This window comes from Thunnus albacares, chromosome 11, assembly GCF_914725855.1.
Source record: "Thunnus albacares chromosome 11, fThuAlb1.1, whole genome shotgun sequence".
NCBI lineage: Eukaryota > Metazoa > Chordata > Actinopteri > Scombriformes > Scombridae > Thunnus > Thunnus albacares.
In genome coordinates, this window is record NC_058116.1 from 21,293,663 (window position 1) to 21,316,398 (window position 22,736).

General features: G+C 40.2%; 1 protein-coding gene across 4 annotated transcripts; it reads right to left on the reverse strand.

Moving 5' to 3' along the window:
• Positions 1-706: 706 nt before the first annotated feature.
• Positions 707-22,401, reverse strand: agpat3 (1-acylglycerol-3-phosphate O-acyltransferase 3). Of its 4 annotated transcripts, XM_044365516.1 has the most exons (11): positions 22,297-22,401; positions 22,125-22,215; positions 10,797-10,854; positions 10,361-10,591; positions 9,497-9,666; positions 9,204-9,365; positions 7,297-7,450; positions 7,090-7,192; positions 5,523-5,598; positions 4,991-5,189; positions 707-4,805 (listed from the first exon to the last, which is right to left on the reverse strand). In XM_044365516.1, the coding sequence occupies exons 4-11, from the start codon at positions 10,536-10,538 to the stop codon at positions 4,714-4,716; spliced, it is 1,134 nt and encodes a 377-aa protein (XP_044221451.1). In that variant the 5' UTR covers positions 10,539-10,591; positions 10,797-10,854; positions 22,125-22,215; positions 22,297-22,401; the 3' UTR covers positions 707-4,713. The 4 variants fall into 4 exon arrangements, with proteins under 4 accessions (XP_044221451.1, XP_044221450.1, XP_044221452.1 ...); XM_044365515.1 differs by having other exon boundaries at positions 22,125-22,350; XM_044365517.1 differs by lacking the exons at positions 22,125-22,215; positions 22,297-22,401 and adding an exon at positions 21,350-21,402.
• Positions 22,402-22,736: the final 335 nt, after the last annotated feature.

Sequence of the window (22,736 nt, forward strand, 5' to 3'; positions counted from 1 at the left end):
TTGGAGCCAATTGTGGTCCAGTATTCAGTTTACACGAGTGTGATGTGGAAACCTGGAGCCTCCAGTGCACAAACACTGAGACTGGACTTTACAGTGAAGAAGGAGACATCTTGTGTCCAGCAGGAAAACTTCTGAAATGAAAAATATTTGCATATTCATAGATTCTGGATCTTTGATGAGAGAGAAGGAGCAGATGTTATTTTTTAGAATTTCTAACAATGTTACTGAACTTTTTTTGTGGAAAAAACAAATTATTATTCAAAGCAGAATATTTTTATTTGTCTTAAACATGTCTGGAAGGGATCTTTAAAGCTACAAGCTACTTTGGAGCATATTCTAACAAAAAAAATAAAACTTACTTGCATACTGTAGCTTTAAGTAGGAGACATCTTGCATCCAGCATTTTAATTTGTAGAATATTTGCAGATTTTGGATTTTTGAACAAGTTAACTGAACTTTTTTGTGGAGAACCCGTATCAGGCACAAATTATTCAAAACAGAGAATCTTTATATGTTTCAAGACATGTCTGGTTATGTTTTGTTTTTGTTTTTTTTATCCCACACTTTGATTGTTGCTTATTTAGTCAAATATTTAATATATTGAATAACTTAAAGATTTGAAACCATGTTTTCAGGGGCTTTAAAGAATACAAGTCAAGATATTTGAACATTAAGTGTAGCGTTAACAAAAGCAAGAATCACACTCTTTAAGCTTCCTCAGAAAGCCTTTTTATTCAGATTCAAATTCAGAGTTAATGCCACAGCTGTCGCATTGCCTGTAAAAGAGTCCCTGAGTCAGAATTAACTCGATTCAGTGACTGTGCAATAATGCACATCATGCAAAAAGTAATCAGCTACAGTAAGAAACCATGATTAATTACAAAGTTTGAAAAATGCTTTGTAAGCATCATCTGTGACTACAGCCTTCTGTTAGTGGCTTTAATTACAAGGTAGGCATCACCGAAAGTATTTACAGCTCCAACCCTGAAAGGTGAGATAGTGTTGAGAGTAACTTTTATGATAACTTAGTCATCTGCACCCAGGAGGCCATAAAAGTTTAAATCTTCCGCTGTAGCTTTTCCATCGGTTGTTGGTGTCAGTGATATATTTGGTTGTAGCCTGATTGCATGGCCTGTCATTCAAAAGAGCTATTGCAAAAGAACAGAGGAGCGTCTTTGCCATTTCTAAAAGTGACTTTCATACTCAGAATTTACATTATGTACATGTTTATACAGTCTCAACATCTTAGCCACACTTACTGTGTGACTACGTATCCAAAATGTCCTGAGGACATCTGATGGGAAATTGGTTTAGGTCATTCAAAGGGTCTATTGCAAAAGAACAGCTAAGTACATCTCTACAATTTCTAAAAGTAAATGACATTCTTTTCATTTATTTTATGTACATATTTTCATTTAACACAGTCTCTACATACTGTCACACGTATGTGACTTTATACTCTATCTCAATGGAAGATTGGTGGATGTGTCATGATTAATGAGGGAAGATGGGTGTCAGTGTGCCTCTGTGAAAATGGCTGAGCTGATGGAGGGAGAAAAGATGGGGGAAAAACACTTTTTTTGTGTGTGGGTTCAGCTATCTCTGCCCCTGGTTTTATCTGAACCGCTGTCTGCACAGAGAAAGTCACACAAATCCAAATAAGTCAAAAGAGTAAGAGTTGATTTGTGATTAAATTCTTTAATATTCTTAAGTGTTGTAATTGAAGAAAACATAAAAATAGCCCTAGAAAACAAAAGCTGGCGCAAGAGGTGCAACTAACTGATTTATCTTCGAGATTTAAAAAAAGTCATGTAGTCGTGTCGATTTTGTTATTTGTTTCCATTCAAGATCTCAGAAAAAAAAACAACCACAAGTTATATTTCTTTACTGAATAAAAACATCCAGTGTAAAAAGGTTTTTCCAATGTCTCAGCATCCTTTCTGCTTTCAAATATTTTTTCTTTTTACTGAATGACAGGATGAGCTGGACTGCATTATCTGATGCAGTATGTTGGGATTAAAAGGAAAAACAGAGCAAGCTAAAGCTTTTCACAAATATTTGAGGTAACGCAACTCAAAGGATCTTCTTGTAAAAAACTGGTTACAAACAGAGCTCTTTCAACTCTAAACACAAGAGCAGAATTTATTCATTTTCATCTTTCTTTAATTCTTCGTGTTAAAATTGTAGAACAAGCTGCCCGAACGACTAATCCCAGGAGCTTGCTTTCCATACTGGAGGACATTTTTTCAATTTTCACTTCTTCACTACCACAGGGGCTCAGTTAGCTTCTACGTTTTCACACAAAAATTAAGCAGCACTGTCTATTAAGGCTTGCATGAGATTTGTCTGGGTAGAAATAACGCTACAGAAGGAGGAAGTACACAATATATCACTGTTGAGGAGTGATGATCCCAAAAATTGAACCAACAAAACAAAAATTGATGATTAATACTACATGTGGCACGGGAATGGGGGAAGGAGGGGGAGGGGGGGCAGGACACAAAATATCCCCTCCATGTCTTGCTACCATTGTTTGCAATTTAGACCAGGAAATGTAGCTCGTCATGTTGGAAGAAACCCACTCATGTACTGCAGCAGCCAACGTTTTAATTTGAGTTAAAAAAAACAAAACAAAAAAAAAAACAACCAACTCTGGGACGACCCGATTCTAAAACAGTGAAATGTATGAAACTGCGAGTGCACCGACAGTGGCTAGTTTCTGCTGCTGCTGTGCCGACATACAGCAGTAACAGCAAACACAGCTGCTCAGCATGTGGTGTGAAAACAGCTGCTTTTAACTAATGACAATGTTCACAGTTAACGAACCAACCGCTTCCTAGTTTACCACTTTAAAGGTTAAAAATAGTTTTCATGATTCACTTTGGTGATCAAACCAAATGAACATGCACGGCTGAAACTTGAAGAAGAGGATGAATATTCAAACATAACAGAGGTAAAGAGGCGGGTGCCGTTTTAAAGGGGTGGCGGATAAGCAATCCCTTGCCTGAGCAAGCTTGATTTAAGGCAAAGGTTAAAACATCACTACTACAGTCTATATCTGTACAGCAAAATCATATGCTAACAGCTGTGAGGCTACATGAAGACAGTTGGTGACCTTTTTTGGGTATCTGGGTCTGCTGCCGTTTAATGGCAGCAGCAGAACAGTCACATCAATCATAACAGGCTGCGCTGCACTTCAACTGTCACGACTGGCGTCCGAGGGTGTGGTGGGTTGAACTGCTTTAATATTTGGACTGGGATTGCTGGTTGCTTTTGGGGAGTGGGGGGGGTGGGGGGTGGGAGATGGTCCGTTTATGTCCTAAAAATGAATCATACTACACATGCAAATTCCTATTTGTGTGAAAGCGAGTGGAAATAGGAATACACACAGGAAAAAATCAACTGAAATGTGTCAGAATGAATCCGTAGGTGTTGGTGCTGCAGGCTACAAATGAGACCTGTAACAGATGGCAGGTGTCCTTTAATAAGGACAGTTTTCACATTCAGCGCCCTTATTGTAGTTTAACAGACACCAGCCTCTCCAAACCGGGATGTTAAAAGGTCAGTTCACTAAAATAACATGTTTTTCTAACTTTGTGTGATCTAGCCATGGAGACAGTGTGAGATTTACTTTTACATATCCGCCTCTTACCTCACTACCATGAAGGTGAGTGAAATTTCATTGGTAGTGCTCAAATTAGTTAAAAAATAAGTTTTAAAAACTCAACTTAATTGTATCTTTCCAGAAATAATCTGGGGACTACTTGGACAATCCACTAGTGTTCACACGGACACCTTTCACAATTTTTTGATAAAACTATTGATGTTCCACTGATTGTTTCTGGAAAAACAAGCTTCTGTTGAGTTTTTAAAATGTTATTTTACACTGATTTGAGCACCATGAACAAAATTATATTCAGATCCATTATAATGGGGTTGCGGTTTAGTGATACAGACGCTAGGTAAATAAAAACTAACTATCTGCATGGCTAACAACCTAGACGTTAAGTGGTCGTTTTTTTTGTGATTTAAATGAACTGATCCTTTAAGATGAAGGAAACCAGGCTGGGCCTCAAGGCACCGGTTCCCATTACAAGTCCCACTTAGTGAAAAAAAAAAAAAAAAAGGGGGAAGGAGATGTCAGCTGCAGAAACACACTGCCCCTGGATGGAGGTTAAGATTAAAAAAAAAAGATCAGATACAGATCAGCTTGTGTTCTGTAATCAAAAACAGTGAGCGGGTCACCACTCCCTGGTTGGCTGATGACTGTGACAGGAAGTGGAGGTCGGTAGTGCAAAGCAGGAAATGGGCTAGTTTGCTGTAAAGGACAAGTTGACTGGCTGTCCATGTGACCTCAGATGGGTTAGGAGCTTAACCTTGGGTGTTACCAAGATTTAACGGGGACAGCGGGTCGCTAGCTGGATTAAGAAAGATGCGGGGGAATACAGTACAGTACTGCATCTCCCCCTCCTTGTGTTCTGTGTTACACCAGAGAGCTTGAACCCCAGACCTTCCATGCTCTCTCTCTCTCTCTCTCTCTCTCTCTCACTCTAGTGCCATTAGTATTTCTAACTCTGGTCTCTATTATGTTTTCACAGCTGGGTCTCCTCCCCGCCTACCAACTGACTCAACAGGAGGAGAATGGAGTTGGGTAGGGGTGAGACGCCGCAGGCGACCGAACAGAGACGGCCGTACACGGAGGGGTGACACACTTTAGTTTTGTTTCTTGGCCTCCTGGTTGCCGTAACTGGAGCCTGTTTTCTTTACCTCGGTGACCCCTATGAGGCGACGGATAGCTATGGAGGCTGCAGAGAGAACAAAAGAGAAAAGAAAGAGTGGAGTGAATGAGGGCGGCTATTTGAATGTTAAATAAGTAACACTGCATGAGCTTTGATTTCATTTCTCATTTTTCCAACTGTCTTCTGGCCAATTCTCAACAGAAGGAAGATTTCATTTTTGAGAGCCGGCGGGTGGGCCGAGGTTTACCTACCTATGATGAGGAAGATGGTAAAGCCAATGATGAGGAGGGGGGAGCCACTGACGGCCACTCCACAAGCAAATTTGATAAGGGGAGAAAGCAGCAGGGTGGCCCAAAACATGAAGTTGAGCAGCGTCCACGGCCGACGAGGTGGGATTATTGTGGGCCCGGGGAATTTGCCGTCCTTGTTGTAGATTTCCTGTAAGGCATCCTGAGCAGGACATGAAGAAAAGTTGTTTTGTACTTTATTGATATTGATATCAACTGACACCAATATTCAGAGATGCATTTGGGCTCATTAAGAAAATTTGCACTTACATACTATAAAGGATCCAATATGGTCAAAAACATATGTGGATACTTTCTACACAGGAGTTAAATGTAAGGCAACATTTTGTAATTTGTGTCTTTATAAAATAATTGTTTTGGTCTTTAGTAAAAACATCTTGCATACAAGCTGTTTGTGTAGAGTGACAATCTCATGTTTTTATGAATTTCTGTGGTGGATCCTGTTTACATTTTCATCACTTGTGCCCAGTTTTACCTTGTCCTGGTAGAGCTTGTGCAGCCAGGCCGCACACTCTTGCTCATCATCTGGTATTTCCTCCACAGGGAACCGCCTGGGTGGGGAAAAAAAAAAAATAAAATTATAAGGAGGAAGGAATTGATTTGTTATTGTTTTTAAACACAGAAAGGTGCACAGTCACACAGACATAAACTGGGCACAGGATTTAAGATTATTGAAAGATAGTCTTGAAAGCCAGACATTTGCAAATATTGAACAACCTCTAAGTAAATACACCAGGACAACCCGCTGGATAACAGGCTGTCGGTAACAACATCTGGAATTCAGTGAGACCACAAATTCAAGAACAAAGGCTGCTCCATAAAAAACAGCCATCAAAAACACTAGAAAAAAAAACAAATATAGATACAGAAAAAAGATAGAAAAGAACCTAAATGTACATGTATGTGGATAGAAGTGAGTAACAAGGACTGTAATCTCTACAGAGCGCTCAAGGCAAGTGAACTTCATATGAGTCAGGTGACCTTCAGGTGAGCAGTGGCTCTGCACTCAAACCTGCATTATAAAATAACTCACTGCACACCACAATATTTTACAATTTGCTTGTCATTTTTTTTCTCTCTCTTGTCAATCATCCAAACACTGTATGATTTTATCTGCCATTTGTCAAAACTAACTGACCCAGACTGGAACCCACTCAGTCATAAATACTTGTCTTGATCAGTCGTGATGCCCAAATCAAAACTGCAATTGGCCCATCAATCATACTGTGTGTCACTGCCTTTGAAGGACGTAGCATATTCAGCACAGCAAGCTGAATATATGACACATAAACCCAAAACAACTACTGATAAATAAATATACAATAAATAAAAAACACACACTACTGATACACACTACAACCTGAGGCAATTCATCATCATCTCTAAGGCTCTGTGTCTTATTTGAGTGAACACAAATTGATCTTTGCGTTGTCGGCAGGTTAAAGGCGAGTGTGCAACAGCAGATGTTTCATGTTAATATTTTTTTTATCACATGTGGCCTCCTGTAGCAGTTTCTGTCCACCAGAGGGGACCGCATCACCTAAAATTCCACTCTGCTCTATAAATCATCTATTTTAGTGCTGTGGTTTTAGCCTACTGGTAGATTACACTGACTCCAGTATAATGAGTCATGTTACTATAAAACTGCTAAATATTCCGCATTATTTTTAACCATGTTTTATTTGAGTAAAATACTGTTTTTGTTTTGTTCAACTGTGCTGTAACAGACAAAAGACATCTTTTTCCCCAGCCATTTTGAGCGGGAGTCATCCCAGCCTGTCTCCTGGCCAGCTCTTCACCCAATAGGAGCACCCTGGCCACCAGCGTTATTGTTCTGAAACCATGAACATGCTGGGAAACTAGCCAGCATTTAGAGCGCTCTCACTATCTCTTTCATTGTCATGGGACAAAAATGCAATTAGCACGAGGCCCACAGATTTGAAATACATTCATCGGTTTCCACTTAATGAAACTCGATACACCTGGCAGTGTAATGCATCGCGTTATAATAACTGACAATAGCTGGTGTCAGTGGCACTCACCTTACGCTCAGGTCAGCTTTGTATTGCTTGCCGTTGACGATGCCCAGGAGAGTGGGGGTTTGGTTGTCTTTGAAGTTGAGAGTCACATCGTAAACTGCAGACACTGTAAAGAGGAATGACGATTTAGAGCAAAAGTTATGTTTGTTTTGAGCATGATAAACTTTGTGTGTGTGTGTGCATGTATGCATGTATGTATGTATACAGCACCTGTGCCCTTTAGACACTGCAGTGTGGTGGTGAATCCTTTGGTTCGGGGGAGTAGGTGATACTTGAGCTTGGGCAGGCCTTTGCTCTCTGCAACCTGCATACTGATCTGGTGCTTCGTCTCTGTAAAGCGGGTGCCCTCGCAGTACAGCAGGAACTGTGAAGGGAGAAGAGCTGTATTAATACACATATGCACACAACCAATACAAAAAAAAAAAAAAAAAAGAATCCCATATACTTGAGGTGACCTCCTTTCTCTTGTCCTAACCACTACCCTACTTCTGCTCGGTTGAATTACAGATCAAGTTCACCTCAATGTAACAAAAAGAAATAACTTTTATCTCAGTGGTTTTAAAGTAGGCGAGTGGATGACATCTCTACCGAGGAGTGTTTAGTTTGTTCATCTTAACCCATAAAAACCTTGGTCATTAGCGGTGGCCTGACCCTAAGTTAAGGGGTAATTAGATAAACTTCTGATCAGCCTAATCTCAGCAGGCAAACCCGGTTGAGTCACTGTGGAGATTTGCGACACTAAGTGCTTTACACCTTCAGTAAAGGTCTACGATAAACAGTCGGACCTGCTGCCATGATTTGTTGGGAGAAATACACAAAAGGTGTCTATTACAGTGAGACCTGCTGTCACCAGGTAAGATTGGATGCTATGAATGTAAACCACTTATTTATTTAAAACAGAAGAAGGTGTTTTGCATCTCAAAGCACAGTGAAAACCTCCTCAGACTGTTTACGCACCGTGGAGAGATTTAAGTTCAGTTCACGAGTTTCCACAGAACAAAATAAACACATACCCTCCTGTTGTGAGATTTTAAATACAGCTGGTGCTCTCTGAGAACTTGATTTGTATTTCACTGCCAAGATAAATCGACATAAAAGAAACTGGGTCAAATAATAATTTCTAATAATAACAACGCTGTATTCACCAAGTTAACTGCAGAGATCTTGGAACACGATATAAGAAAAAACAAAGGCCAACAGTAAAATCTTTACCCTCATTGTAAACATCCATCACAGCTTACAGACAGATGTTCTGGTTGACCTTTGACCTACACTGCTTGCTAGAGTTGTGCTTACACACAGTTTTCCTGTGCAATGAGTAATTTATATAGGCATAACAGGTACATTCACTTTTGGTTTTACCTCCAAATAAAGTGGTCTGATTGTCCGACTCCTTGTTTCTTGTCTGGTACGTGTTTTGAGATCTCAGCAATTTACGTAAGGCTCTTTTATACAGAGATCCCACATTATAGCCGTAAAGAAGATCCGTGGTTAAGCCGCCTTTGCTTATTTACACTGAACCAAACAAAGCCGGCATAATGCCGCCTCCATGTGTGCTTTTATATAGCATGGCAGCATTCAGGATTCAGACGTGTGACGTGTCCTGTCCCGCGGTGCCTGCTGTCTCTTTTACACAGACATCGGGCTCTGTGACTACCTCCGTAGCTGGCTTATTGGCGGAGCAACTCTGCCCCCCCAATCCATGTTCGTACCTTTTATACAGAACAGCGTGGCGGAATAAAGGCGCAGCATTCCCACTTTGAACAGGCTGTGTAAAAGGGGCTAGGGGTAAAATGTTTTCGTGACTAGTAAAAGTGATGGCTGAAACTATAAAAACAGGAATAGTCCTTTAAATAAGCCATCCACATTGTGCCTTTAGAATCCCAAATGTAAAACAGTCATAGCTACACTACTCAGGTCACCACATGTCTGTTTCCAGATATTTCACAATCTCGATTGCACAACTTGCCTAAGGTTAACTAAAAATATTTTAGACAGCATTTACAAAGCTGGTTAGGTAGGAGTATGAAAATCTAGTCAAACAGCTAAGCCTTTACACTGACACACACACACATGCCAGAGGACAGACAAGCACAGTATTTCTGGCGTGTACCTACCCACATATATTCAGGATAGTCTTTGAGCCTGTTCAATCCTTTGAAGACAGTATTTCGGTCCTCCTCCCACTTTCTTTTGCAGAAGACTATCTCTAAGAAGTACCAGGTCCAGCCAATCAGAGGAACCTTCAGTAGCTCATGTTTGGCTAGCACCTTTGAACTCTAGAGGGGGACAAGAGGTGTGCGGTGTTAACGATGAAGCTCATAAGACCGAGATCTGATGTCGACGAGCATTAATTGACATACAGAGGTGGGTTTCAGCATATTGAATTATATTTTGATAATTAACTGACCCCTAAGACGCCATATCTTTCACACATGGTCCAGCCACAGAGGAAGTCAATCTCGAAATTGTGGTTGAGGATGACGATGACATGCTCTTTGCCAAACTTGTCCACCGTAGCTTGGTCGGTGTATAGGGTGCAGTCTGTGCTTGACCACCACTCCAGCAGCATCACCAGCTCTGCCCGGAGACAAAAGTGCATCACGTGCATTAGGAAGGAACTGACAACACTTCATCACTTACAATATCTTAAAGAAAGAACTGCATTTTCATCTATATACAGGTTTGTTTCTCAGTTTTGCTAATTAATCTAACAGTAATTCATGGTATAATCACTCTACCAAAGCTTTTATATTTGCTGATGTAACAACTGGTGACAAGCCTACAGTGATGCCCAGTGTTTGGTAGCTGGCCAAGAAAACATTAGACAGAAACAGTCACATCAATGCGTCAGATGTGTAAGAGTTTTTGGGTCCGGGGGGGACATGTTTTAAAGATTAAATTATTAGATTTAGGATGATGGGAAGGCTGGCCAAAAAGCTGCATGAATCAATTTCCTTAGCACACAGCTCACATATCCACTTAGCCATTAGATGTGGCTGAAAGTGTGTTTTTGTCAAATTATTTTTATATAAGCAATTTATCAAATGATAACGTGTAACATGGTATGCATCACTTAACCGACAGAGTGTGATCAGCAAACTGCAGCTAACTTGAAGCTTTGACGTCATGCTAATCTTGCTCTGTATCTGCTGAATGTGTTAGTTGCCCAGGCCAAGTGTGATGACACACTACTTGTTGCCTTTTCTTGTTCACTTATTTTGAAATATTCTACTTGGTATGTGCAATAAAGAAAAAAATATCTTCTACTCACGACTCCAGAGGGAATAAGAGAGCCGGCAGTTGATTCTGCGGTAGAGCTGCTTGTTGATCGGCCAGAGGATGCATGTGAGGAGCTGGATGAAGTTTATGATGAGGCCGCTCACCACGAACACAAAGCCCATCAGCAATTGCAGGATGAACAGGCTCTTCAGGTAGCCCAGCAGAGCCATGGCCGAGGAGCCTGGAGAGCTGAGTAGGCTCCTCTCTATACACTACGACCAACCTGAAAGAGAGAGCAGGAACAGATGAAGCGGTGCGAATGCAAAATGTGGAAAGGGATCAAACGAGCATGAGGTGGAAGACAAAAATAACAAGAGGGCCGGGTGACATACATGAGACTGATGGAACAGTGTAGACACGTAAATGTGTGTCTGTTACAGTCTGCAAATATGATTTCAGAAATTCAAAAAGACGACACGGTTTCTTACCACGGTGGGATCCTTTTACAAGCCGCGTTTACACGGTCCTTCAGCCAGTACTACAGACCTGAAAAAGACAAGAGTTTAAAAAGAGGAAGCAGTGGCAGAGGTGACATGAAACATAAAAGGCTACAGCGCAGTGTCATTACAGTAGACTTTTATAAATGCACTGTGCATGTTTCATCAAACAGGTTGAATTGTGTTTGCTTTTTTTTTTTTTTTTTTATGCCTGTCCTGATTTTGACCTCACAGGCACAGCGGCTCTGTGTTTAGCACCCCTGTGGGCTTGTTGCAATGGCTATAATTAATGACTCTCCACTCAAAGTTTTATATTTTACACAGAACCAAAAATTTCACTGGAAAAGATTCTTTCAGTCAGATATATTTAATATTTTAAAATGCAGAGTACAAAAAAGTGAAGCATAGTTTAGTTTCAGGGTGTACACTCCACAGTGCTGACAAGAATAAAACACAAGGCTCAGACAAATTAATTTCACTTATATTTTTTTTACTGAATCGTTCACATGGATGTCGTAGTCCACATGGTCGATATCAGGACCCATCTGTGCATGTTTGAAGTGATCAGTATCAGCTATGATCCAGATCATTTGTTTATTGTTAAGTGACCAAACATTTTCTTGTTCCAGCTTCACAACTGTGAATATTTGCTCCTTTTCTCTGTTTGATATTATTGTAAACTGAGTAACTTTAGATCTTTTACTGTTTAAATCAATTTAAAAGGCGTCATCTTGGATTCTTGATAATTATGATGGACATTTTTCACTATTTACTAAATTAACCAGAGAAAATACTCGAATGATTAAATTATCATTAAAAAAAAAAAAAAAAGTTGCGGCTGTAGCCCTCTTGCATTTCATGCCACTGGTGATGCCGCCCACTATGACACCCCTGTTGCCAGTGTGGCCTTTAATGGTCCTTTAAATGCCCCTTGGTGAGGATATGACTACTGGGACTGACACTTGTCCAGGGTGTTTCCATATTTGTGCAAAACATGCTGGGATAGGCTCCACTGCTCCTTAATGCTGTTCAAATACCTGACAGTTAACTACACTTGACTTTTACTATCAGCCGGTGCCCATCAGAAGGACCACGGGCCGCCCTGCCTCTAATGGACTGTTCCCACATCTGCACCAAAGCCCATTAAAGTGTAGGTCAAGCCAGTTTAAAGATGTTCTGGGTCACTTCTAATCTGACCCGCAAGGACTTGCTCTTTCGCGGATCTGTGTGGCGATCTGTAGACACAGTCGACTGCTTTCCTTTTGATTATAAACTTAATCTCTTTTTTTTTCTTAGTGTTCCTGCAGGAAGTGACAACATCAACTGTCATCAGAGTATAGACAGTATCTGAACGTCATGATTACTCATCCGTTTTTTTGGGAACAAGGCAGTTTTACAGGATCATTTCTAATGTATCAAAATTGATTTAATTTCAATGTCTTCCTCAAAGTTTCAATTAGAATTTGCTCTTAACGTACATGAGATTAAACCAAGTCTTTGTTCATGAAACTGGTGTCTTCTTAAACAAAAAAAATATTAAATAAATTAAGAAAATAAGGAACCAGTCTGCGATTGCTAACTGTGAATTTTCATTCAACACAACAAACACTTTAAAAGCGATGCATCAGCACTGCTCTCGAGTTCAAATAATTGTGGAAACCAAAACTGTGTTTGCTTCAGTTATTAAACAATGAACTGTGCAGCCCTAGTGGCATCAACATACATACACCTACATATCTCTTCTGCATTCACCGCTACAACTGTGCAGGCGAAATGGCCAAAGAGACCATCTGCTACTTGCATTTTGAGAAACAATGTATGGGACACAGCCTGCATGCTAGAAAACAAGACAGAGACAGAAACATTGTGTGCCTGCGTGTCAAAATGACATAACAGTCTTCAGCAGCAGACAATGTCTTGTTCACATACCGTACGTTTCTTGTTTCTTCAAATAGGACTGTGTCACATAATTCATTTTGACAAGTACAACTGCTGAGTAAAACAAAACAAAACAACAAAAACCCCCTAAATGTGCAGACTAAGAGCAGATACCCAGTTGACGCCCTCCTGGTGGTTGTCGAATAACCCATGTGGATGAAAGTGAGTGTAATCTGATCACGGTCAAAAACACAGTAACCTGAGGTGCTTCATCTATCCTGACAAATGATAAAGCAGTTCTTTTCAAGCAATCAGAATATATTTACAGCCATTTTTCCAATTCAAATCTGTATCATATTCCTAGAAGTACAATCTCTGGTACGGGCAAACCAATCCTAACAACCTTTAATTACATAAAAACAAATAGTTGACACAAAGCTGCTCCGTTGTGGGTAAACCACACCACTAAAGTCTTATCCTGAGTAATCAGCCCCTCTCAAACACTGCAACCACAATACACAGAATAACAAAGTGGCCTCGGTGTGAAGGAAATGAAATCTTACATGCACATCCACAGTACTTCAGCTCAGTCTCTTGGCCCAATGAACAGAAATGTTTCTAGATCTCTGGAGTTAGGACACACAGGAGTGTTGAAATACTGTCACGTGAGCATGTGTCATGTCTCGCCTGATGGTTCTGATTATAAGTCCAACCATTGAGAGCGGCCTCTGCATTCAATGCAGATATGACCTTTGATCTGAATGAGGGAGAGCGACTGCGGGAGCTTAAGTTACACTATTTCACATTTCACTTGTGGCTACTGTAACAGGTTTTGGAAGGGTTGCAATGTCGACAGGGAGTGCATGTAAAATACTGAGTACATGTGGTAAAAGTAGGTAAATGTGTTAAAGGTTGTCGAAAAGAAGGATTTGTAGTGAGGACATTTCTCAATCGGCTCCTAAAAGTTACTCAACCTGATATTATTTGTAATCTGAATTTGTCAATAATAACACTGCTTATCAGTAAATTGACTCCAGTAAAGTAGTACAGTAAAGTGTTACACATTTACCTCTGGACCACTGGTTAATCAAGACAAATTAAAACTCATCTGAGTCCGGTGTACAGTCGCTGAAACCATTCACAACTTCTAACAGGCTTATTCGTGTTTTTTTGTTTCCTACTGGTAAATGTTAGTCATTAAAGGCCATAAAACATGCATGCTATGTTAAAGTTTAAAAAGTTACTCATCAATATTTTAATGCCTACTGTGTATTATAGCGGAAGGATTATCCAGCAATGCACATATCAGAAATTTACATAAATGTTACATGTGTGATTTTATACTGTAGGCTACGGTTTCACTCTCGTGTTTGATTGGTTTTGATTCATCGTGTGTGACAGCACAAGCTAGCTGTTATACTGTTTAATTCTGTTGATTGGTATTTTTGTTTGCATTTGTTCAATATGTGAAATTCATTTGGTACTTGGTGCTTTGATGAGTGTTTTTGTGCTAAACTTTGTGACTTATTTTTTTGTTTTTCCTTTCCAATCAGCCCCTGGTTTCAATTCAGGACAGCAGACTTGACACTTGCTACAGCAAAAACTTTCTTCAGTCTATAGAACCAATCACAATGTTTGTTTACAATTCCTTCCAGGTAGAAAACCCCTGCATCACGTACGGCGCGGAGCAAACAGGGGCGACATGAAATGGAACAACTGAGATATACTCTCAACTAAAGAGAAAATGGTTAAGTCTTGTTGTGTACGGGGGGGTCGCCAGGTAACGAGAAAGAGTGGAGAAGTGTTCGGGTTTTTCAGTGTGTGTGTGTGTGTGTGTGTGTGAGTGTAACTCCTCCCATGGTCTCAGAGTTCAAACCACTCAGTAAAGAGTCCATTTTGTTTTCCCCACAACCCCAAATCAGTTCAGTCCAGTTTCACAAAGAAAGACAACGCAAAAATCCTCTCCAGAGTACATAAATAAGCACAGCAGAAACGTCAGATAGGTCGGACCACCGTGTTTAACTATATATCTTTAAATGTTACAGTTACGGCTGAAAATGACAACAGAAATAAACAAGTTTGCCGATGTCACATATCTCCACAATTCAAATCAACCGCCAGTTGTCTACCTGGAGGTGACTGCGGTTGTTGGGGCGACGTCGCGATAATTCGGTTTATGTTGTTTGGCCACAAGCAGACAATGGAGAAGTTTCATGCCAACATGTGCTGTGGCAACAAGCTGTGATTGTGTGTCACAGGCTCAGGCAGATGGATTTCCAAACTTGTCATGACCTTTGTTCTTATCTTCCTCCTGACACTCCCTCTTTTCTACTCCTGTCTTTGTACACTCATGAAGTCATACAAACTCTAAGAGGACCCCACACATTTTCACTGAAATTGAAATGGAGGCCTTGATTAACAGTGTGTTTTACTAATAACTTTATGTGCATTCATGGTGCCTCTTATTATAACTTTGCTTTGTGAAATACAACTATGTAGGAGCACTCAACACATTTGCTTACAGAATTGGTGTTAAGTGGCCAGCCAAGGTCGTTGGAAAATATGTTAGTCCAACCAAGTTCATACATTTCTTTCCTCATCTTCAGAAGTCCATTATAATATTTATCTTTTATTATTTATTTTTACTTTAATGGAGATAAAGATCTGTTTGTATAACAATGTGATTTTTTACATTAATTAAAGTCTATTGTTCGCATTTTGCACCAACATACAGTATATAAGAAAAACTACACAAATCTAAGCAACTGGTGAAACTGAAAAGGTTCTGCAAGTGCTAAAGAAAGTATTGTGAATGAATCCTGAGCTAACTGTGTGAGGGGTAAGAGGTAAGAATGTTAAAGTTTAACTTCCCTTTACACGGCAGCTGAACCCCACATGCATCCTAATCATACTAAGATCCGAGAGCCTGACAATACTGTATTTTTGGACTGATGATACATAAATATACATAAAATAAACATATTATAAGGATCACTTAAATCTGGTTATCAAATGGTTACTAGTGTATGCACTTATTATGATAGCTGAAAAATTAAACCTGTCAGCACTCTCTGGTGGAATATTTATGGGCGACACTGTTTCTAATTATCTCAAAATCTTTAATATTTCTGTACCACAGTAGGATAGGGCGATGACTTCTATTTTCATATCACCCAACTGAGGTTACTGAAGATTGCCGATCAGCAATCTAATTGCCAGGGGCAGTAGAAGTAAGAGGGGGTGGGGAGGAGTTGCGTCACAGCACGAGCCTGTGTGTCTGTGCTTGGTGCGACAATATCACAGCATCATGTTCCATATTATTATCTGATCTTTAATATCACAATCCAAATCATATCCGGCACATTAACTACTCTTATGGAGCACAGAGCAAAGTTTTGGTGAGCAGGCACATAGAGAACGGAGATGCGGTGTGGCAGATGGAAAAGAGTCGGCAGACTCATGCTGGTGCTGATTAACGGGGCTCAGCGGGCGGACACGCTCCTCCACCAGAAACATCTCTAAATGCATAGTAGGACGCAGATTACAGAGCTTATTTTTTATAAAATATTAGCTAGGAAAAGGCAATCGTCTATCATCCCGTAAACTGTCAAAATACAATCCGATCACCAATTGGCACAAGCCTGTGACACAGTTTTCTTTTTACTTATCAGTTGCTGTAGGTGGCGATACTGACTTATCTCCGATAACGAATATCAGCTGATAACATCAGCTGTACATCTGTACTATGGTTGTGTTAGATGGGAGTGCTATAAGAAAAAAAGGTATTTATTCAACTTTCACCTTTTTCTACACAATAAAAGTTGCCCACTGTAACAACATATACCAACATCCAAATGACCATGCCAAAGTAAATCTTTCTCTATATCCGAGGACAATAATAGATAAATAGAACTAAATCTGTGTTGCTCAGCCCAGCGTTAATTGATTGGATAAGTGTTCCATTTCAGCGATTTGGGTTATTAGTTCAGTATTAAGTGTTGGCATTAAAACCCATTTTGGTCAAGATGTTCACACTTGACCCCCTCTCAAGACCCGATCAGAATCTCAGCAATATTGAACCGACTTCAATCACATCATCACCCGCCGACAAATCAACCTTTTCCTGCTGTGTGGTGGTTTTACCAAATTTCAGGTGTTCTCTTGTAAAGACCATCAACACATTTACTTGTGTTGAGGTTACAAAAGGCTCATATTAAAAGGTACAAGAGGAAAATACACTTTGTTTGTCACAAAACAAGTCTAGAAAAACAAATATTGGGTTTGACTGAACAGACCCAGGGAGCATGGGCCCACCTGTGACCCCTCTCAACCTGGAAGACAGATTAGAGCCACTGACTGGGTTAAAGCTGCTTAAGGCCGGACAGCTGCTTCTGCTCTGCATCACCTGAATACAGCTTCTCTGCCAACAAATAACCATTACTTGCTGAGAGGCTCCGATATGAGAAAAGACTGTTGACTTGTTAAAAATGAAAAGCCACAAGCTTAATACTTGAAAACTTAAACCACATCTTGGCAGGTAAAGCACTTTTGCCTTAATTTGGTTTGCAAACGTCTACACTTCACTGGGTGCTATGCTAATTTCTGTTTCTTGCGACCCACCCTCGCCTGTTGTGGACACAAGTATTCAACCCCTTTTAATAGTATGAACCTAAAATCATCACTATCGCAGCCAAGTGATTTTAGAAGTCACATAATTAGTGGAATGGGGATCACCTGTGTGTTGCCAAGGGGTTTCATTTTATCATATAATAAATAGGGCCCGACCGATTACTGGATTTTTGGGGCCAATGCTGACATTAGGGAGTAAAAAAATTCTGCCAATAATCTTATATATACACATAAACACACGTTTTTTGCAATGATCCCTCTAATGTGACACTTGTGACAAAGATATGTAATGGAGGCATGATATTTTACAGTTTAACAATAAACCTTATTATATAGTGCACTGAAACACTAAACTTCACTGGGAATTTAATAATTATGAATAATTACAAACATATGTATATATATATTAAATTTGAATTAAGAAAAAGGATCAAATATACATCAAATGCTGCCTATATTACTTAAAAAATAAAAAAATATATATCGGCGCATATCAGACAACTTATACAGCGATACAGATATATCTACGAAAGGCCAACATCTGCTGCTAATATCGGCTGACTGATCGGGCTCCAATAATAAATACATCTGTATCTCGAAGGTACAACTGTTGGTGGGCAAGTTTCTGTGCAAAACCGACACCTTATTTGGCTTACAGGTCTACGTTCCACTTACCACTGTGAATGGTTGAGAAGTGCTATACTGACTTATATCTCTTTAACAAGTTCTGATAAATCTGGTAGGATCCATTCAACCCTGCTATGGCCACAGGCCAAACCACCTATCCCAGCTTTAACTTACCAGTAGACGTAGTAGGCCATTGCCATGACCACCAACGCCCCACAAATCCCAGTGAAGATCATCACAGCGCTCTGGTTCAGCATTTTGGCTCTCGGTGTTTCACCAATTCAAAGCCAGAATAAAAACATAAAGAGAGGGCCTGCAGAGAGCAGTGGATAGTCACAGGTATGCCTGCTTCATAGACATGATAATCCCGCAGAAGGTAAGAGAGAGATTATGATGATGACATCAAGAACAACTCCTGTAGGAGGAACTGCCTAATCAGCGCAAGTGCAGACCAAAGAATTTCCTGTCACCAGAAAAATGACCAAAACGGATGGATCTCCAAAGAGAGAAAGCACAAAAACAAACACCAAAAACGTCTAATGGCCACTGTGGACTCTCAGTAGAGTTTAGTAATGAATACTAAGAAGACGGGAAGATGTCTCACTTCTGAAAGGAGGGAGGCACACATGTACCATAAGCAGCGTCTTACATGCATTCCCATCCACTAATCCATTGGATCAGATTAGTCCTGATTAGCAGGCTATGGGCACCCTGGATATGTCACATTTCATTACCATTAACAAAGAAGAAGGCTGGGCTCTCCTCGAACCAGGGTGGAGTTAGCAGAACGGCATCTGTTACACTAAAGGAACCAATCGTTATGTAGAAATTCTTGCCTCACCTTGCCATTGGCCAACTGTTACTATCACCCTGCATTAAACAACCTCTTCATGTGTGTTGCCAAGTTGTGCTTTGTTTCTATCTGGTCAAGTGTAAATAACCCAAAGCCTTGAAATCAGATATGTCCATCCTCCCTTCACCCTAGCTCTCTCTGTGCTCTTAACAGTGCCTCGAGTCTTAGCAGCACCTCGGGTACTGAAAATTATTTACAACAGACTGTGCTGGCTCAGCCACACAAAGATGGCAACAGGGCTGGTGGGCAAGCCAACAAAAGCCTTTCGCGTCTTCCACAGAGCTAAAGTCAAATGTGGTTCAGACAGGGAAGCAGGAAGAGGCAGAAATAAACTGTCAAGTGTTTACTGAAGCAAATAGGTCAAAGGTTAAAGTACAGTCCTGAGGCCTTGCCATTGGGTCTTAAAGCCAAATATAAATGGAGATTAAAATACATTGTGATGGCAGGACAATGAAGGTCATTCATGTTTCAAAGCATGAAGAGCTCTCGATCCTGCACGTAGGACCACAGTACATGTTTTATTGTGCAATGCCAAACACTCAGTCACACCGTGCTTTCTTAGGCCATACAAGATATTTAAAACACCACTTACTACCACTACAGCCAAAAGTGACTCTGACTGGTTACTTTAACAATCGTTTTCAATGAATGCCATAACAAAAACTAAATTAAAAATCATTCATATATGGATTGGAGTTTTTTTTGTCATTTTGATACCTCTACAGTTCATTTTCAGTTGGCATATTTGAAACATGCATGTTCAAGGCAGGTAAATCAACACTGCATTCAATTATTTTGATTACAGGCACACACATATACAGTAGACCAGGGAGACAAAACTGTCAGGGAGGATGAAGACAGGAGACATTGAACATGCACCTGCCCAGGTATAATTAAAGTTTTGGCAATATTTCAGATTTTACAGTTTATAAGACAAACCAAAACTTGATGTCTTTTTGAACAATTTCATGGCAAAATTATGAAATCCCCTGAAAAAAAAAAAAAAAAAATCAGCAAACAACTGATCCAACTAACATGTACTGTCATTGTAGCCATCTACTGTTAACCAAAAGTATTAAAAACATACAAAAAGATCTTTGCCTTTTGGGTGATGCATTACTTGAGTGTAAGTGTAGTTTATTCCGCTCATACATGTAAACATGATATCGAGTCTATAAGCACGCCTGTTGATAGCCTATCTGTCTGACACAAAGCTATTCTTCAGAGATCAAAACTGCAGTTGCAAAGTTGTTTCAAATTTAAATTTTAACAACATGATTTGATAATGAGGAAATCTTGAAAAGAATACTCATTGCACACACATAAGGGCTAGCTAACGTAAAATGGTCTTGCATCACTCAGAGACAGTTACACACCCTTTCAAAACCGGGTGTAGCCATAACAAGAAGTGATGACTGATAGGACTCAAGGATACATAAGGTCCACTTTACCACAGTCAGCAAAATAATGTGAATAATGGCAGGAGAAGGAGGAGGAGGAGTTGTTAATGGATTAAAATTGCTTGTTTGCTTGAGTAAGAACACTCTGAGTAACTTTGCGGTTCACCAGAGTGTCATAAAAATAAGCAAGAGGTTAATAAAACCCTATATTGCGACAAAAGCATGGGATTACAGTCCAAGATGACACTGCTCAGATAAAGACTTATCTACATATGCATGTCTCAAAGTCCTATAGGGCAATACTTTGACTTGAATAGCTGATAAAGGAGTTCAATAGGTTACAGTGTGCAAACAGACCTAGATTTGAGAGTCCAAAAGTGTCCCTCGGACCTTTTAGCACTGTGGACTGCAAAGGCATTATAAAAATTAGATTGACTTTGCCTATCCTTAAAAGAAACTATGTCAGTGAATTGGGTAGATATAAAGTAAATAAAAGAGTTGATAACCTCTTGTTTGCCAGACAGATTTCTTACCAGACTGTGTTTTCAGTGGTTTTTTCTATTTACTGTACTTCATAGACATAATTAGAGCTTGCTACACGTTTTATCTAATTAACAGAGAATGGGCCATTAGGACTCCCTGTGGTCCGCCGGATGAAAATAGGATTACCACCAGGGCTGGAAAAAAACGAGACAATTCTCTCAACACGTTAAGAAAAAAATGCAATTTCGATAACTGGCTATTTGTCATTTGTAAGCTAACAGACAATGATACACACAAACCTTACATATTAACTAATAATTTATAACTATAATCATTAATGACAGGTATTGCCCAGTACTAAAGCAGTACACTTCTTCCCCTCAATGTCTGTTGCATGTAGCAGACACACCAAACAAAGAGAAGATACCAATGAGCCAATATACATATTTCCATTTAACACTCATTACTGCTCTGTCCTTAAAGCTAAATGCTGTATCAGTGGTATAGCCATGCAAGGCTGTATTAGTCTAACTACGTGGGCAGTGTTACGAGAGCACAGCACAAAGCATGAAGTCACAGCATTGTTATAATCGCTAGTAAATGTCAAAAACACCGCTTATCACAAAACAATGCTTGCAAAAGCTGCCAGGAATCATCACGGTAACTCTACTTGCCTGTCACGTAGTGGCAGTCTCCGTGGATGAAATTATGGTCTCAAGCTTAAAGTTAGCACTGGGTTACAGAGCTGCAGACCTCAATGAACTCCAGTAACCTTATCGCTGTCTGTGTGGCACGACATCGTTATACGCAGGTCAAGTCGGAGCCAACTGCAGCGCGTTTTAATTGAACCCGGTGATACTTGGCTATCTACGCTGTCATGCCACACTGTATGCCACTTCAGTGTCCACCCGGCTGAGTCCTGCAGCTCCATGGCCTCTAAATAAAACTGCACAAGTGGACTATTTGCACCAGTGCGGCAAGGCTAGCGTAAAACATCTATAACCAACTGTCTTTTGACGCACATGTGGCCGGGGATGTTAGCTAGCTGCCCGGTGAACTCAAAAGTTGCAAGCATACATTATTCTACATCTACACTTGAGAAAAGAAAATGAACCGAGGCGCCCTACTGTTGATATAAGATAAGACAAATGAGTTGAAGCTAGCTGACACAAGCGTGAACCTGACGTTTAACTCAACCAAGCCAGCACAAGGAGGACAGGATTGGGGCTGCTAACGGCACACGTTAGCATGCTAAGTTAGCAAAATTCAGAGTAGTTAGGTTAATAATAACATTTAAGGATGAGTGGGAGGTCGGCTATTTGGTTTGCTCACCTACCAATTAGTGCTACTTCTCACATACACATATTATCTGCAAATAATCACCTTGGTAACGTTGTGCTATGCTAGTTAGCTTGGCTAACGTTAGCGGACAGTGTCAGTAGCACTTACCTGCAAATGATTCTCTCTGCTGCTTTCTGGCCTGATGAGGTTGGGGGGAAAAACAACCCTGTCACGGAGCCCCTCTTAGTTCGTCAGTGTCCTGAAACGCAAAGAAAATAACATGACCTTGAGGTAATGCGATTTGCAGGAGCAGCTATTGTTTGGTCGGTTAAAGCCCCACATTTCCTCGGAGCTCATCTGAAGGTGGCAGGTCCTACATCCGGCGGTCCGGCCCCTCATTCATTCTGACAGACAGAGATGAACTACAGTCTGTCCAAACCACAGCAGCTCCACAGACACCCACACAAGTACTGTCACTACACAGTACAAGTATATTTACTGAAAACTGCATAATTCCCAATTTTACTTATTCCCCGTTACAATAGACTATATTCAGCTCAAACTGCAGGCTGTTAACTGACTTATTGTGAGTTTCTCCTATATTCATATTTTCTAATGGAAAGAACTTGGATCTCTAGTGTTCAAAATATATACAGAACAAATTGCATGTTATCCACATACACATGCATTACATTTCACTTACTGCTGTATATCTGAACAGGCTGTATATACTGTACATAACCACCTACTATATGTATATCAGTAACATGTCACTTTTTT